Source organism: Salvelinus namaycush, chromosome 16 (genome assembly GCF_016432855.1).
Source record: "Salvelinus namaycush isolate Seneca chromosome 16, SaNama_1.0, whole genome shotgun sequence".
Lineage (NCBI taxonomy): Eukaryota > Metazoa > Chordata > Actinopteri > Salmoniformes > Salmonidae > Salvelinus > Salvelinus namaycush.
The window spans coordinates 37,755,736-37,772,051 of NC_052322.1; the positions used below are offsets into that span (position 1 = coordinate 37,755,736).

Genomic DNA, 16,316 nt, shown 5'->3' on the forward strand with positions numbered 1-16,316 from the left:
GTTCAGCTAACTAACGGTCAGAGGGAGCTGTACAGTTCAGCTAACTAACGGTCAGAGGGCGCTGTACAGTTCAGCTAACTAACGGTCAGAGGGCGATTTACAGTTCAGCTAACTAACGGTCAGAGGGCGATTTACAGTTCAGCTAACTAACGGTCAGAGGGAGCTGTACAGTTCAGCTAACTAACGGTCAGAGGTCGCTGTACAGTTCAGCTCACTAACGGTCAGAGGGTGCTGTACAGTTCAGCTAACTAACGGTCAGAGGGTGCTGTACAGTTCAGCTAACTAACGGTCAGAGGACGCTGTACAGTTCAGCTAACTAATGGTCAGAGGGCGCTGTACAGTTCAGCTAACTAACGGTCAGAGGGCGCTGTACAGTTCAGCTAACTAACGGTCAGAGGGCGCTGTACAGTTCAGCTAACTAACGGTCAGAGGGAGATGTACAGTTCAGCTAACTAACGGTCAGAGGGCGGTTTACAGTTCAGCTAACTAACGGTCAGAGGGCGGTTTACAGTTCAGCTAACTAATGGTCAGAGGGAGCTGTACAGTTCAGCTAACTAATGGTCAGAGGGAGCTGTACAGTTCAGCTAACTAATGGTCAGAGGGCGCTGTACAGTTCAGCTAACTAATGGTCAGAGGTCGCTGTACAGTTCAGCTAACTAACGGTCAGAGGGAGCTGTACAGTTCAGCTAACTAACGGTCAGAGGGCGCTGTACAGTTCAGCTAACTAACGGTCAGAGGGCGCTGTACAGTTCAGCTAACTAACGGTCAGAGGACGCTGTACAGTTCAGCTAACTAACGGTCAGAGGGAGCTGTACAGTTCAGCTAACTAACGGTCAGAGGGTGCTGTACAGTTCAGCTAACTAACGGTCAGAGGGCGCTGTACAGTTCAGCTAACTAACGGTCAGAGGGAGCTGTACAGTTCAGCTAACTAACGGTCAGAGGACGCTGTACAGTTCAGCTAACTAACGGTCAGAGGGAGCTGTACAGTTCAGCTAACTAACGGTCAGAAGGCGCTGTACAGTTCAGTTAACTAACGGTCAGAGGGAGCTGTACAGTTCAGCTAACTAACGGTCAGAGGGCGCTGTACAGTTCAGCTAACTAAGGGTCAGAGGGAGCTGTACAGTTCAGCTAACTAACGGTCAGAGGGCGATTTACAGTTCAGCTAACTAACGATCAGAGGGAGCTGTACAGTTCAGCTAACTAACGGTCAGAGGGCGATTTACAGTTCAGCTAACTAACGGTCAGAGGGAGCTGTACAGTTCAGCTAACTAACGGTCAGAGGGCGATTTACAGTTCAGCTAACTAACGGTCAGAGGGAGCTGTACAGTTCAGCTAACTAACGGTCAGAGGGCGCTGTACAGTTCAGCTAACTAACGGTCAGAGGGCGATTTACAGTTCAGCTAACTAACGGTCAGAGGGCGATTTACAGTTCAGCTAACTAACGGTCAGAGGGAGCTGTACAGTTCAGCTAACTAACGGTCAGAGGTCGCTGTACAGTTCAGCTCACTAACGGTCAGAGGGTGCTGTACAGTTCAGCTAACTAACGGTCAGAGGGTGCTGTACAGTTCAGCTAACTAACGGTCAGAGGACGCTATACAGTTCAGCTAACTAATGGTCAGAGGGCGCTGTACAGTTCAGCTAACTAACGGTCAGAGGGCGCTGTACAGTTCAGCTAACTAACGGTCAGAGGGCGCTGTACAGTTCAGCTAACTAACGGTCAGAGGGAGATGTACAGTTCAGCTAACTAACGGTCAGAGGGCGGTTTACAGTTCAGCTAACTAACGGTCAGAGGGCGGTTTACAGTTCAGCTAACTAATGGTCAGAGGGAGCTGTACAGTTCAGCTAACTAATGGTCAGAGGGAGCTGTACAGTTCAGCTAACTAATGGTCAGAGGGCGCTGTACAGTTCAGCTAACTAATGGTCAGAGGTCGCTGTACAGTTCAGCTAACTAACGGTCAGAGGGAGCTGTACAGTTCAGCTAACTAACGGTCAGAGGGCGGTTTACAGTTCAGCTAACTAACGGTCAGAGGTCGCTGTACAGTTCAGCTAACTAATGGTCAGAGGGAGCTGTACAGTTCAGCTAACTAACGGTCAGAGGGCGCTGTACAGTTCAGCTAACTAACGGTCAGAGGGAGCTGTACAGTTCAGCTAACTAACGGTCAGAGGGTGCTGTACAGTTCAGCTAACTAACGGTCAGAGGGAGCTGTACAGTTCAGCTAACTAACGGTCAGAGGGAGCTGTACAGTTCAGCTAACTAACAGTCAGAGGGTGCTGTACAGTTCAGCTAACTAACGGTCAGAGGGTGCTGTACAGTTCAGCTAACTAACGGTCAGAGGGAGCTTTACAGTTCAGCTAACTAACGGTCAGAGGGAGCTGTACAGTTCAGCTAACTAACAGTCAGAGGGAGCTGTACAGTTCAGCTAACTAACGGTCAGAGGGTGCTGTACAGTTCAGCTAACTAACGGTCAGAGGGAGCTGTACAGTTCAGCTAACTAACGGTCAGAGGGAGCTGTACAGTTCAGCTAACTAACGGTCAGAGGGAGCTGTACAGTTCAGCTAACTAACGGTCAGAGGGCGCTGTACAGTTCAGCTAAGTAATGGTCAGAGGGCGCTGTACAGTTCAGCTAACTGATGGTCAGAGGGCGCTGTACAGTTCAGCTAACTAATGGTCAGAGGGCGCTGTACAGTTCAGCTAACTAATGGTCAGAGGGCGCTGTACAGTTCAGCTAACTAATGGTCAGAGGGAGCTGTACAGTTCAGCTAACTAATGGTCAGAGGGAGCTGTACAGTTCAGCTAACTAATGGTCAGAGGGCGCTGTACAGTTCAGCTAACTAATGGTCAGAGGGAGCTGTACAGTTCAGCTAACTAATGGTCAGAGGGAGCTGTACAGTTCAGCTAACTAATGGTCAGAGGGCGCTGTACAGTTCAGCTAACTAACGGTCAGAGGGAGCTGTACAGTTCAGCTAACTAACGGTCAGAGGGCGCTGTACAGTTCAGCTAACTAATGGTCAGAGGACGGTTTACAGTTCAGCTAACTAATGGTCAGAGGACGCTGTACAGTTCAGCTAACTAACGGTCAGAGGGCGCTATACAGTTCAGCTAACTAACGGTCAGAGGGCGCTGTACAGTTCAGCTAACTAACGGTCAGAGGGCGCTGTACAGTTCAGCTAACTAACGGTCAGAGGGAGCTGTACAGTTCAGCTAACTAACAGTCAGAGGGAGCTGTACATTTCAGCTAACTAACGGTCAGAGGGAGCTGTACAGTTCAGCTAACTAACGGTCAGAGGGAGCTGTACAGTTCAGCTAACTAACGGTCAGAGGGAGCTGTACAGTTCAGCTAACTAACGGTCAGAGGGAGCTGTACAGTTCAGCTAACTAACGGTCAGAGGGCGCTGTACAGTTCAGCTAACTAACGGTCAGAGGGCGCTGTACAGTTCAGCTAACTAACGGTCAGAGGTAGCTGTATAGTTCAGCTAACTAATGGTCAGAGGGCGCTGTACAGTTCAGCTAACTAATGGTCAGAGGGAGCTGTACAGTTCAGCTAACTAACGGTCAGAGGGAGCTGTACAGTTCAGCTAACTAACGGTCAGAGGGAGCTGTACAGTTCAGCTAACTAACGGTCAGAGGGCGCTGTACAGTTCAGCTAACTAACGGTCAGAGGACGCTGTACAGTTCAGCTAACTAACGGTCAGAGGACGCTGTACAGTTCAGCTAACTAACAGTCAGAGGGTGCTATACAGTTCAGCTAACTAACAGTCAGAGGGCGGTTTACAGTTCAGCTAACTAACAGTCAGAGGGTGCTGTACAGTTCAGCTAACTAACGGTCAGAGGGAGCTGTACAGTTCAGCTAACTAACAGTCAGAGGTCGCTGTACAGTTCAGCTAACTAACGGTCAGAGGGCGCTGTACAGTTCAGCTAACTAACGGTCAGAGGGTGCTATACAGTTCAGCTAACTAACAGTCAGAGGTCGCTGTACAGTTCAGCTAACTAACGGTCAGAGGGCGGTTTACAGTTCAGCTAACTAACAGTCAGAGGGTGCTATACAGTTCAGCTCACTAATGCAAATGAAACAGCTGCTCATCCATTGAAGATAAAAGACCTTGGCTAATGCAACAATTGTATTTGCCAATCACGTTTTTTAATTTTCTGTCCTTTGATTTACAAAAATCAGTGATTGTCCTTTATGCAATTCAAAATCCATCTGTTTTTATTTTGTCCTTGTTTAGAAAATGAAAGGAAATGTGTCTCTGTGTGGTATTTGAGGGAAGGAAAGTGTGTGAATGAATAATACATATGTAACAGCTGGTTGGGTTGAAGTACAGGACTGTAAAAAGCTCAGAGGAATATGCACAAAGTGGTTAGGAGTATTTACGATTTCTGTTGCATAAAGCCTGTCTTCTACCTTGGTTGAGGAGTTCTGTTGCATAAAGCCTGTCTTCTACTTTGGTTCTGGTCTATCCTCAATACGTTGAAAGGACCAATCATGCAAAACTTGGTTTAACTAAAGCATTAAAATCAAATTAGCATGCTTCACAATCACTCAAGTCACATTTTTACATCATACCCGCCTGCTGTATATCCACTAAGAACTATATTCCCTCGACTCTTCTCCAGTCATCTCTTTGTAAGACTCTTCTCCAGTCATCTCTTTGTAAGACTCTTCTCCAGTCATCTCTTTGTAAGACTCTTCTCCAGTCATCTCTTTGTAAGACTCCTCTCCAGTCATCTCTTTCTAAGACTCTTCTCCAGTCATCTCTTTTTAAGACTCTTCTCCAGTCATCTCTTTTTAAGACTCTTCTCCAGTCATCTCTTTTTAAGACTCTTCTCCAGTCATCTCTTTGTAAGACTCTTCTCCAGTCATCTCTTTGTAAGACTCTTCTCCAGTCATCTCTTTGTAAGACTCTTCTCCAGTCATCTCTTTTTAAGACTCTTCTCCAGTCATCTCTTTTTAAGACTCTTCTCCAGTCATCTCTTTTTAAGACTCTTCTCCAGTCATCTCTTTGTAAGACTCTTCTCCAGTCATCTCTTTGTAAGACTCTTCTCCAGTCATCTCTTTATGGACCAAAACGGTGTGTTTAGCTGTTTCACAGTAAAAGACAATACAATCTTCTTGAAAGGATGATGATAGTGTGTTCCCTACTTACTATTTATGACAGGTGGACTTGTTTGGAGGCAATGTTGTCATGTATCAGTGATCAGATAATACTGGATCTTCCCATTGACACCGATTTTCACGTGCATTATGCATTTATGTTTCATAGAATGAATTTATCTTACTTACTCGTAAGCGATTTCAGCATTACTAACAGTAAATCTGTTATTTCCCTCAATATGATTGATGTTGCTGGTTTGTCTCACTAGTCTTCTCTTGTGTTTTCATACAGGCAGTGCAGGGACAGGAGTTCTATTCAATGAGAATGGAGATGCACCAGGACGATATGACATCTTCCAGTACCAGATGTCAAACACTACCATTCCTGGATACAGAGTCATAGGTCAATGGACCAACAATCTGCGACTCAATGTAACTCATATTTAAGGACAATTACATTGTCTGTCTGAACATTTTGCTACATTGTTGATGATTTGTGAGAAGAAAGATATATTTTTAACTACATTTACAGCACTCATACTGTCCTCTTTCTCTCTCTCTCTCTCTCTCTCTCTCCCTCTCTCTCCCTCTTTCTCTCTTTCTCTCAATCTCTCTCTCCCCCTCTCTCTCCCTCTTTCTTTCTCTCTCTCTCTCTCTCTCTCTCTCAATCTCTCTCTCTCTCTCTCTCTCTCTCTCTCTCTCTCTCTCAATCTCTCTCTCTCTCTCAATCTCTCTCTCTCTCTCCCTCTCTCTCCCTCTTTCTCTCTCACTCCCTCCCTCCCTCTCTCTCTCTCTCTCTACCCCCCCCCTCTCTCTCCCTCTCTCCCTCTCTCTCCCTCTCTATTTTTCTCTCTGTACTGTAGATGGAGGAGATGCAGTGGTCAGGTGGGGACCGTCAGATCCCTGACTCAGTGTGCAGTTTCCCCTGTAACCCTGGAGAGAGGAAGAAGATGGTGAAGGGTGTGCCCTGCTGCTGGCACTGTGAGTTGTGTGACGGCTACCAATACCAGCTGGATGAGATGAACTGTGAGACCTGCCCCTTCAACATGCGCCCTACGCCTAACCGGACGAGCTGCCGGTCCACGCCCATCATCAAGCTGGAGTGGCACTCCCCCTGGGCCATCATCCCTGTGTTCCTGGCCATCCTGGGTATCCTGGCCACCTCCTTTGTGGTCATCACTTTCATCCGCTTCAACGACACGCCCATCGTCCGCGCCTCAGGCCGGGAGCTCAGCTACGTCCTCCTCACGGGCATCTTTCTCATCTACCTCATCACTTTCCTCATGATCGCAGAGCCAGGCGCAGTGGTGTGTGCGTTCCGCCGGCTGCTGCTGGGCCTGGGCATGGCCATCACCTACTCCGCCATGCTCACCAAGACCAACCGCATCTACCGCATCTTTGAGCAGGGCAAGAAGTCTGTGTCGCCACCTAAGTTCATCAGCCCCACCTCTCAGCTGGCCATCACGTTCATCCTCATGTCTGTACAGGTGAGTTTCAGGGCACCCTCAGAGCGAGGCAACGCTAGTTGGTTCCCCTGGTGTATTGATTTGCATCAGGTCTGATGTGTTGGGCGTCTACTTGCTCTCACTGTAGCTAGCCCTCGCTCTATGTGCTCATCAAGCCTCAACATCAAGGTCTTTCATCTACTGGTGTTGATTAGTATGTAGTGGTAGTGTGTTTCGTATATGGTAATGTTACATACGTATATCCTCCAATGCTTTTTAAGTTACAACATCAAGGTCTCTTTAGGATAGATATTGATTTATTTGTGTACTGTAGTAGTAAATTCATTATAAAGAAGAAAAAATAATAAAATGTCATATCCAGAACTTGAAAAGTTCAGTAATTATCTTGTCAATCAAGATAAACTCTGTGAGATATATTAAATACATGTATTTTTGATTTAAGGCAATACTGTGAAAAGATTATGATTTTATGCCAACATAGTGATTGATTTGAATGCAAACTGATAAACCTCATCAATGTGAGTGCTTATCAACTCAGCTTGTTCATCATAGATGTCGGCCAGGGGTATTTAGAAAATGACTCTAAATAAATATAATACCAAGAAGAGCAGGTTGCTGCATGGATGTTCTGCAGGTGGCCTGCAGGTAAAATGTAATTGATCTAATTGAAAACAGTACATAATCTATGGTCACTGCTTTACACACTTCAGCATGTCTGATATTATTCATCGCATAGAGGAGCCTCCTAAAGAATTTGTTGTTTGAGTTTAGTGCCACCATATAGTGAATTAGTCAGTGGGAACGTCAGGCTGAGCAAGGCCAGATTATGAAAGTTGTCTGCTTGCCTGCCTGGGATTGACAGCAGCAAGGCCTTGGCTTCTCTCTCTCTCTCAGCAGCAAGGCCTTGGCTTCTCTCTCTCTCTCAGCAGCAATGTCTTGGCTTCACTCTCTCTCTCAGCAGCAAGGCCTTGGCTTCTCTCTCTCTCTCAGCAGCAATGTCTTGGCTTCACTCTCTCTCTCAGCAGCAAGGCCTTGGCTTCTCTTTCTCTCAGCAGCAGCAAGGCCTTGGCTTCTCTCTATCTCAGCAGCAAGGTCTTGGCTTCTCTCTCTCTCTCTCTCTCTCAGCAGCAAGGCCTTGGCTTCTCTCTCTCTCTCTCAGCAGCAAGGCCTTGGCTTCTCTCTCTCTCAGCAGCAAGGCCTTGGCTTCTCTCTCTCTCTCAATTCAATTCAAGGGGCTTTATTGGCATGGGAAACATATGTTAACATTGCCAAAGCAAGTGAAGTAGATAATATACAAAAGTGAAATAAACAATAAAAATGAACAGTAAACATTACACTCACAGAAGTTCTCTCTATCTCTCTCTCAGCAGCAAGGCCTTGGCTTCTCTCTCTCTCAGCAGCAAGGCCTTGGCTTCTCTCTCCCTCTCAGCAGCAATGCCTTGGCTTCTCTCTCTCTTTCACTCTCAGCAGCAAGGCCATGGTGTCTCTCTCTCTCAGCAGAGTAACATAACAGATGAATGAGTAGCCACTTAACCACTCAGTCTGACAGGTCACATCTGCTCTCTCCCCCTCTCTCTCCCTCGCTCTCTCTCTCTCCCTCTCTCACTCTCTCTCCTTCTCTCTCGTTTCCTTTCTCTCTCTCTCTCTCTCTCTCTCTCTCTCTCTCTCTCTCTCTCTCTCCCTCCCGCCCTCTCTCTCTCTCTCTCTCTCTCTCTGTCTCTCTGTCTCTCTGTCTCTCTCTCTCTCTCTCTCTCTCTCTCTCTCTCTCTCTCTCTCTCTCTCTCTCTCTCTCTCTCTCTCTCTCTCTCTCTCTCTATCTCCTCTGTCCCCCACTCACACCTCAAAACAACTTTTATAGAAGAAGAATATATGTTGTTGAGATTTGAATGTAAAAGTATATTGTTTTGTGTAATTGCAATTAAATTATACATAAAATTATAGACATGCAGAACAGATAAACATATTTAAAAAAAAAAAATGTATATTCATTTGAGAGGCCTGATTCATAGTGTGGGTCTCTATGTGTTTATGTGTGTGTGTGTTTATGAAGCTGCTAGGGGTGTTTGTCTGGTTCGCTGTGATACCACCCCATACCATCATAGACTACGAGGAGCAGAGGCCTCCCAACCCAGAGATGGCCCGGGGCGTCCTCAAGTGTGACATGTCCGACCTGTCGCTAATCTGCTGCCTGAGCTACAGCATTGTCCTCATGGTGACCTGTACTGTCTACGCAGTCAAGAGCAGAGGGGTGCCGGAGACCTTTAACGAGGCCAAGCCCATCGGCTTCACCATGTACACCACATGCATTGTCTGGTTAGCTTTCGTGCCCATCTTTTTTGGCACGGCACAGTCCACAGAGAAGGTGAGATTCTACCGTGACATGATACTGATGTAACTGTAACTTTTTGAAATGGGCTGTTTTGCATTATTTAATATGATAGAAGTTGCTCTGTAAAAAAAGTATTTAGCAGGAGGTATTTCCCACGCTCACTTGCTCACGCTGACTTTCTTACCCTGTTCTTTACTCTGAAATTATGCAAATGAACCATTGTCTAAATGAGAGCATTAAATTGGGAAACAACCTGCCCGGCTCTTGATAACATTTTTAAGTTCCAAAGCAGACAGTATTTCTTTATAGCCAGCCTTTGATATGGGCATGAGGAGAGACACGGAGAGGGATGAAACGCCAGGAATGCTTTGTTCCTTTTTATCATAAGACAACACACCATGACACACAGACAAAGGCTGCTCTTACCAACCGCATGCTTTGGGGGAATTTTATTGTGGTAGCAGGAAGATAAGGGAAGTGTGTGGGAGACCGGGGAACAATGTTTTAACCCTCTTAATAAATCTGTGTGATGGGAATATGGAATTATTGCATTAGCATGTATTACCACCTAGTGGCCAGGTGGCCTCCCACAAATGACTATTGATTACAAGAAAGGGGCGGGGGAGAAGTATTATTTTGTTCATATGTGTGAAAATCAGGAATTACTCAGAAAAAAATATATGATTCCCCTGGGCAAGATACATAAAACATACCCTGAAATAGAACAGCTAGGATCACATTCCATGGTCTCAGGTTCCCTGAAATAGAACAGCTAGGATCACATTCCATGGTCTCGTTTGTCCTTAGTCTACAATGTGTCCAGGTTGAATGTGTTACCATGTGAATATGGAGTCTCTGTATCTGTGTCTCTGACCCTTCCCTGTGTTTCTCTTCCTATCTAGATGTTCATCCAAACCACCACATTGACAGTCTCCATGAGCCTGAGTGCCTCTGTGTCTCTGGGGATGCTCTACATACCCAAGGTCTATGTCATCATCTTCCACCCAGAGCAGAACGTACAGAAAAGAAAGCGCAGCTTCAAAGCCGTGGTGCAGGCGGCCACCATGTCTACTCGGCTCTCCCAGAAGTCCAATGACAAGCAGAACGGAGAGACGCAGAACAAGATCGAGCCAGACAGAACACAGTAGGTCTCTCATTGGCTGACGAGCCAGACAGAACACAGTAGGTCTCTCATTGGCTGACGAGCCAGACAGAACACAGTAGGTCTCTCATTGGCTGACGAGCCAGACAGAACACAGTAGGTCTCTCATTGGCTGACGAGCCAGACAGAACACAGTAGGTCTCTCATTGGCAGTTGAGCCAGACAGAACACAGTAGGTCTCTCATTGGCTGACGAGCCAGACAGAACACAGTAGGTCTCTCATTGGCAGTTGAGCCAGACAGAACACAGTAGGTCTCTCATTGGCAGTTGAGCCAGACAGAACACAGTAGGTCTCTCATTGGCTGACGAGCCAGACAGAACACAGTAGGTCTCTCATTGGCTGACGAGCCAGACAGAACACAGTAGGTCTCTCATTGGCTGACGAGCCAGACAGAACACAGTAGGTCTCTCATTGGCAGTTGAGCCAGACAGAACACAGTAGGTCTATCATTGGCTGACGAGCCAGACAGAACACAGTAGGTCTCTCATTGGCTGACGAGCCAGACAGAACACAGTAGGTCTCTCATTGGCAGTTGAGCCAGACAGAACACAGTAGGTCTCTCATTGGCTGACGAGCCAGACAGAACACAGTAGGTCTCTCATTGGCTGACGAGCCAGACAGAACACAGTAGGTCTCTCATTGGCTGACGAGCCAGACAGAACACAGTAGGTCTCTCAGTGGCTGACGAGCCAGACAGAACACAGTAGGTCTCTCATTGGCACACATTGGTCTCCTGCACAGTGACATCACTTCTGTAACTACACTAAACTCTGTACATTTGCTAAGCATCCACATACAATATATTTCTTATGTATTGGCCATCACAGCTAAAGTAACAAACAGAGCTAATTGAATTCATGACTTACCAGTACCAGGCTGTAGTACCATAAAAAGCCAGAATCCTTTTGCCTCATAGCAGAGCGAATCTAAAGGATGACCCCTTGAGCTGATCCTAATGTATCTATAGAATCAACATTTATAAGGTGACTTGAATTCTTTTAAGTTGCCTGTTATAAATGCCCCATTGCCAGTCTTTTCATCCACACATTGCTCTGAAGCTTTATCTGTGCAATATCCAACTCCACTTCTCTCTCTTTCTCTCTCTTTCCCTTCTGTCCTTTCTCTCCCTCCTAAATCTCTGTAAAGCCTTGTGGGTTTATTTCCACCGGTCCTCTATCTCCACCGAACACACTCCCTTCCATTACCAAAGGAAAAGTCAGGCAGTTTCAGGCTGTTCATCTCATTACAACCCTATTATCGGGTCTTTGGAGCAAAATATTGCTAAGTTAGCATGACATTTCCAAAAGGATAATTATTGATATGGATATTCCCATAGTGAACATTTGGATGCACATGCAAGACACTTTATTAAAGACGAATTATGAAAAGAAAAGAAAAATACCTGGAGGTAAATTTAAGAACTGATTCAGCAATTAATCTATCCCTCCCTTCACCTTTGAATGTCTAAATTAATAAGAATATATCTTTCCCCCTACATTACAAAAAATGTTTGATGTTATTGAGGCTATACTATAGTATATACAGAGAGTAGGTTGATGTTTTAAAAAGAGTACGAATTAATAATGCTCCTTTCCGTGAATCGAGTTACTTTTGTTTCTCCTCCAGTGAAGCTTCATATTTATTTCAGCTTCCAATCCAGTTTTCAGTTGACATCACATCTTTGTATAGAGCTGCATACATTCCAGTCTGTTCAAGGTATAACCTACTCAAAGACTTGATTTAATGGATGCACAGAAACTGGGAGTACAAGGCTCACTACTTGTTTACTGATTTTTACAGTTCCATGGCATTACTGCAGCTAAACCTAGCTACTTCAGTATTTAACTCATTTTATCACCATTTAGTGGGGTATCTCATTTCATTAACTTTCTTAAGTAAACATATAATACTTTATTGAAATTCCAGACTGCTGTTGGGACAATTGTCATGATTTCTCTATAAATTAACAATGTGTATTTAAAACAGAGTATTTTAGCTCTTGGTTGACGTGCTTCTGAGAGTCACATCACTGCCGAGTGGCGCAGCGGTCTAAGGCACTGCATCTCAGTGCTAGAGGCGTCACTACAGACACCCTGGTTTGAATCCAGGCTGTATCACAATCGGCCATGATTGGGAGTCCCATAGGGCGGCGCACAATTGGCCCAGTGTCATCCGGGTTTGGCTGGTGTAGGCCGTCATTGTAAATAAGAATTTGTTCTTAACTGACTTGCCAAGTTAAATAAAGGTTCAAATAAAATGACTACATTGGTGCATGACATAGATTCATGAAGGTGTTTCTAACAGTATTTGTTGTGAAGTAGCAAGTCCATTGAGGAATAGCTTGTAGTTTAGCTAACTATGTCTTCAGAGTAGCTTCCCCAACAATGGTTATTTTAATCAGATTTAAACATATTGCACAGACCAGTCTCCAATGCTCTCTGCTTTTTGTTTATCATACACTGTATAGTCAATAATCATTTCAAGTGTCCCATCAAGAATGGAATTTTAGAAAAAGGAAATGACATTTCTGTCCATATTTAGGTGGTGAATCTTTCAGCCAGTATAATCCTTATCATACACTATAATTGCTTTCATGGAGTTTTGGCATGATGAGTCAGTATAGCTTTTATTGAGATTATGAATCATATCACTTTAATCTTGGAACAGGATATTGAAGTACTGGATAGCATATGAATCGCCTATTTTTAACTCATCTTTTCAAGTATGAGTGAATATCAAAGCTATTGGCCTTTTTTGCTCAACTGCTCTTGGTCATGTTCATTGGAACTGCAGTAATTATTTCACTATTTCAACAACAGATCATATTAATCAGTCAAACACATTGCTATGCCCATGAAACAATGGGCCGTTTCCATGAAACAATGGGCCAGTTCCATGAAACAATGGGCCGGTTCCATGAAACAATGGGCCAGTTCCATGAAACAATGGGCCGTTTCCATGAAACAATGGGCCGTTTCCATGAAACAATGGGCCGTTTCCATGAAACAATGGGCCGTTTTCATGAAACAATGGGCCGGTTCCATGAAACAATGGGCCGGTTCCATGAAACAATGGGCCGGTTCCATGAAACAATGGGCCGGTTCCATGAAACAATGGGCCGGTTCCATGAAACAAGTTGGCGCACATATCGAATTTAGTCAAGGCAGGAAATTCCAAAATGGATTGCCCTTCATGCACATAATGGGCCAGCTTAATTAAATATCTGTTCCAACAAAACAGGATAGCTGTAGAGTACCAGTGACTCTTGAACATTAAGGTCTGACAGGTCTTGTAATCTATTTTCCACTAATTAGAAACAGCAATTCATTCAGTTTCTTCCTTCCTCTTGACAGTCTTAGTTCATTTGCATCCCTCTCTACAGACTTAAGAAAATCTACTTTGACTGAAACCAGAGACCAAACACTGAATATTATCTCCCAAGCCCATCATCTGAGAGGAATATAGGAACACACCATGTTTTAGCCTCATTCAGTCACACAGCATATTCACTGCTGCGTTAACTCTGTTGTCCAGACTCATTGTGAAAAGTGTCATGTGGTTGGACTAACTAAGAACAACATGGTCATCACGACTGTGGAAATAGCAGAGCTATTTCATTGTTTCTCTAGTGAACTATTTGACTGTTACTTTGAAATACTGTATGTTTTTAATGTACATTCTACGCATTTTGTTAATCATGCATGTGACGTTGTTTATGATGAGGTTTTGATTATGCATCATTCTGACTTACTCGTTATCCTTTTATCATAACAGGTAACTGAAGTGTGGCCAATAATTTATCCAGAGGACCTACATTTCACTAAGGGGCAGGAGATGTTATTGAAGGCCATGCAGTAGGGAGAGGAGGCCTGTCTTTAACAGTAACTAGGTACCTCACTGGTCCACTGGATGTCAATGGAATGAAACTGCAACAAGGAAGTGTTACACCCCTTCAACAAGAACTAAAATTAACTTAAACTGGTGTCAAAATGTTAAAGACTTCCAAAAGCCCACATTAAAAATGGGGGGTGGAGTCAAACTGGACCCATCCGTTATCAACCAGTTAGATTTACAGCATCACAACGATCATCACATTGAAACACATCTGGATACTGAGACACAGCAAGAGGGATGGACCAAGGCCACCACAATGTGAGACTGATAATGTACTTTTCTAAATATTGTGATGTTTTAATCTCTTTGCTCTCTGTTCTATTACCTTAACATTCAAACTTGCTCCAGAGGACATGTTGTCTCCATTGGATCATTTGTATGCTTATTTCATCAACATATCAGCATGAGTTGTTTTTGTGTGAATATTTGTGTCCATAAGAATCTACAGTGGAGCTCTGCAGAGATGCTCAGACACTGCAATAAATGACACAGATGCCCCAGTTAGAAACTGACCTAAATGACAGTGAACTCTTTTGTAGTGAACAAAATGCAGTGATACTATTTGGCTTTGTTTGCTTAATTTCAAACTTAACTTAGGTTATATGTTGTTTGAGATGCCCCAACAATATTTTGCCCCTGTTATTTTGTCTCCTTACTCTATGTATGTGGAAGTAATGTACAAAGCTGTAGTGTAGACTGTACCTGGATCAACATAGTTATTTATCAACTCATTCAATAAACCGTGTTGATTTTTATTCATCCTTATTTTCCCTGATTTACTTTAATTTAGATGCTTTTCTTCTTCACGTTTGCACTTTTTACCACCTTATCCAAAGATTTACTGATGTTTTCTCACAAAAGGCCCAAATGTTGTTCACAGGATGATCTATTATAAGGTCATATCTACAGAGTAACCAATTTGTATTCATACTGTTCAATTTAAAGTACAGAATGGATTTTCATTTTGTCCCTCATCCAGACCATAACTACAGTGTTATTTTTTAAAGGGAAATCCTAAAATTACTTTTTCATTTGTACACCTCTCATGGTTCCTTGGGCATTTTTGCATGTGCACAGAAGAAAATATGAAATTTTTATATGATAAAGTATACACGTTATAGACTTGATTCAAATAATGATGTAAATAGGGTGTGTATAAAGGTCATGGCAAAAACATGTCTGACTTATGTCTGAATTAAATGTACTGTATGTGTGATGCAGATGAGAGCATGCATATGATCTTCATGTCTTTAAGCACAAAGACTCAGAGTCCTACAAAATCCGCATCACAGAAAGCTAAGGAAGGAAGAGCAGCCATTCCTAATATCCGGTGGGTTCCCATGTATTGTCAAATCATATCAGCACTGATATAGAGCACAGCACAGCTTCATTTTCAGTTAAAGTTGTCATAAATGATTTGTTTTGGAACATTGTGTCTTTGCATATATGGTGATCACAGATGACAAAAGTATTGCTTGAATAATGGCATCTCAATTTAATCTCAACATAATTGACAAGGAAGCAATGTGCATTGTTGATGACAGGACATCTATTTATCAGAAAAAGGGTTCTCTCCCATTACCAGAAGGAACAAAGTACTGTACATGTAATTTTGGCACATACAATTTAGACATGAGGCACACTGAATATCTGGGTGCATATTCACAATACTTTACCCGACAGAATAGTTCACTAAACCCATGTGGTGATTAACAGAATCCATGACATTGATACATTATCATGGCGGCTACTTCTATGATTGGCAGAAGGTCTACAGACGGAACTTAAATTAAAGCACAAAAACCGATAACAAAAAATAAACCAGGTTCATAATGTGTGGAGAAGCAGCTTCAATTATATTTTGGTTTAAGCCTTTAATAGCTCATACAATCAGTGCATTAAAACAAACAACAAGGAAATGTTCTATACATTAAAAGGTTTTCTGCTCTCTACATACAGTGCCAAGTATGGCATAAAAGTAGAATACAAGTAGAAACCATCTTGATTGTGAAAAGTTTCATTATTTATGTCATGCTTTATGTATGGTGCTATCACCTATTATTTATCAATACGTTTCAATTAGGTTATAAATATGCCACAATACCATTCGTGATTCTAAATAAGGCATTAGGAAGAACCACTTAGTTGTTTATACATGCAAAGACTGCAATGTCCTCCTCTACACGAAACTCAGGTGTTTTATTTTGCATTTGGATAAAGGACAATCTCTCATTGTAAATGTCACTGTATGGATAGTTCCTATTTGTAAAGAAAGATGTTTCCTTAGGACAGATGCAAGATTTAGGCATAAAGGTATTATGTTCAATGTATGCCTATGACTTGCCTAGTTAAATAAAGGTTAAATAAAAAA

The 16,316-nt window shown here is 43.4% G+C and overlaps 1 protein-coding gene across 1 annotated transcript in view; it reads left to right on the top strand.

Moving 5' to 3' along the window:
* The window catches only part of grm6a (glutamate receptor, metabotropic 6a), a 48,641-nt gene extending 38,605 nt beyond the window's left edge, over nt 1-10,036 (top strand). Inside the window, exons 7-10 of the mRNA XM_039011558.1 lie at nt 5,386-5,525; nt 5,957-6,580; nt 8,610-8,921; nt 9,791-10,036. Coding sequence (XP_038867486.1) covers nt 5,386-5,525; nt 5,957-6,580; nt 8,610-8,921; nt 9,791-10,036 — 1,322 coding nt within the window. The remainder of the gene's footprint in view (nt 1-5,385; nt 5,526-5,956; nt 6,581-8,609; nt 8,922-9,790) is intronic.
* Nucleotides 10,037-16,316: the final 6,280 nt, after the last annotated feature.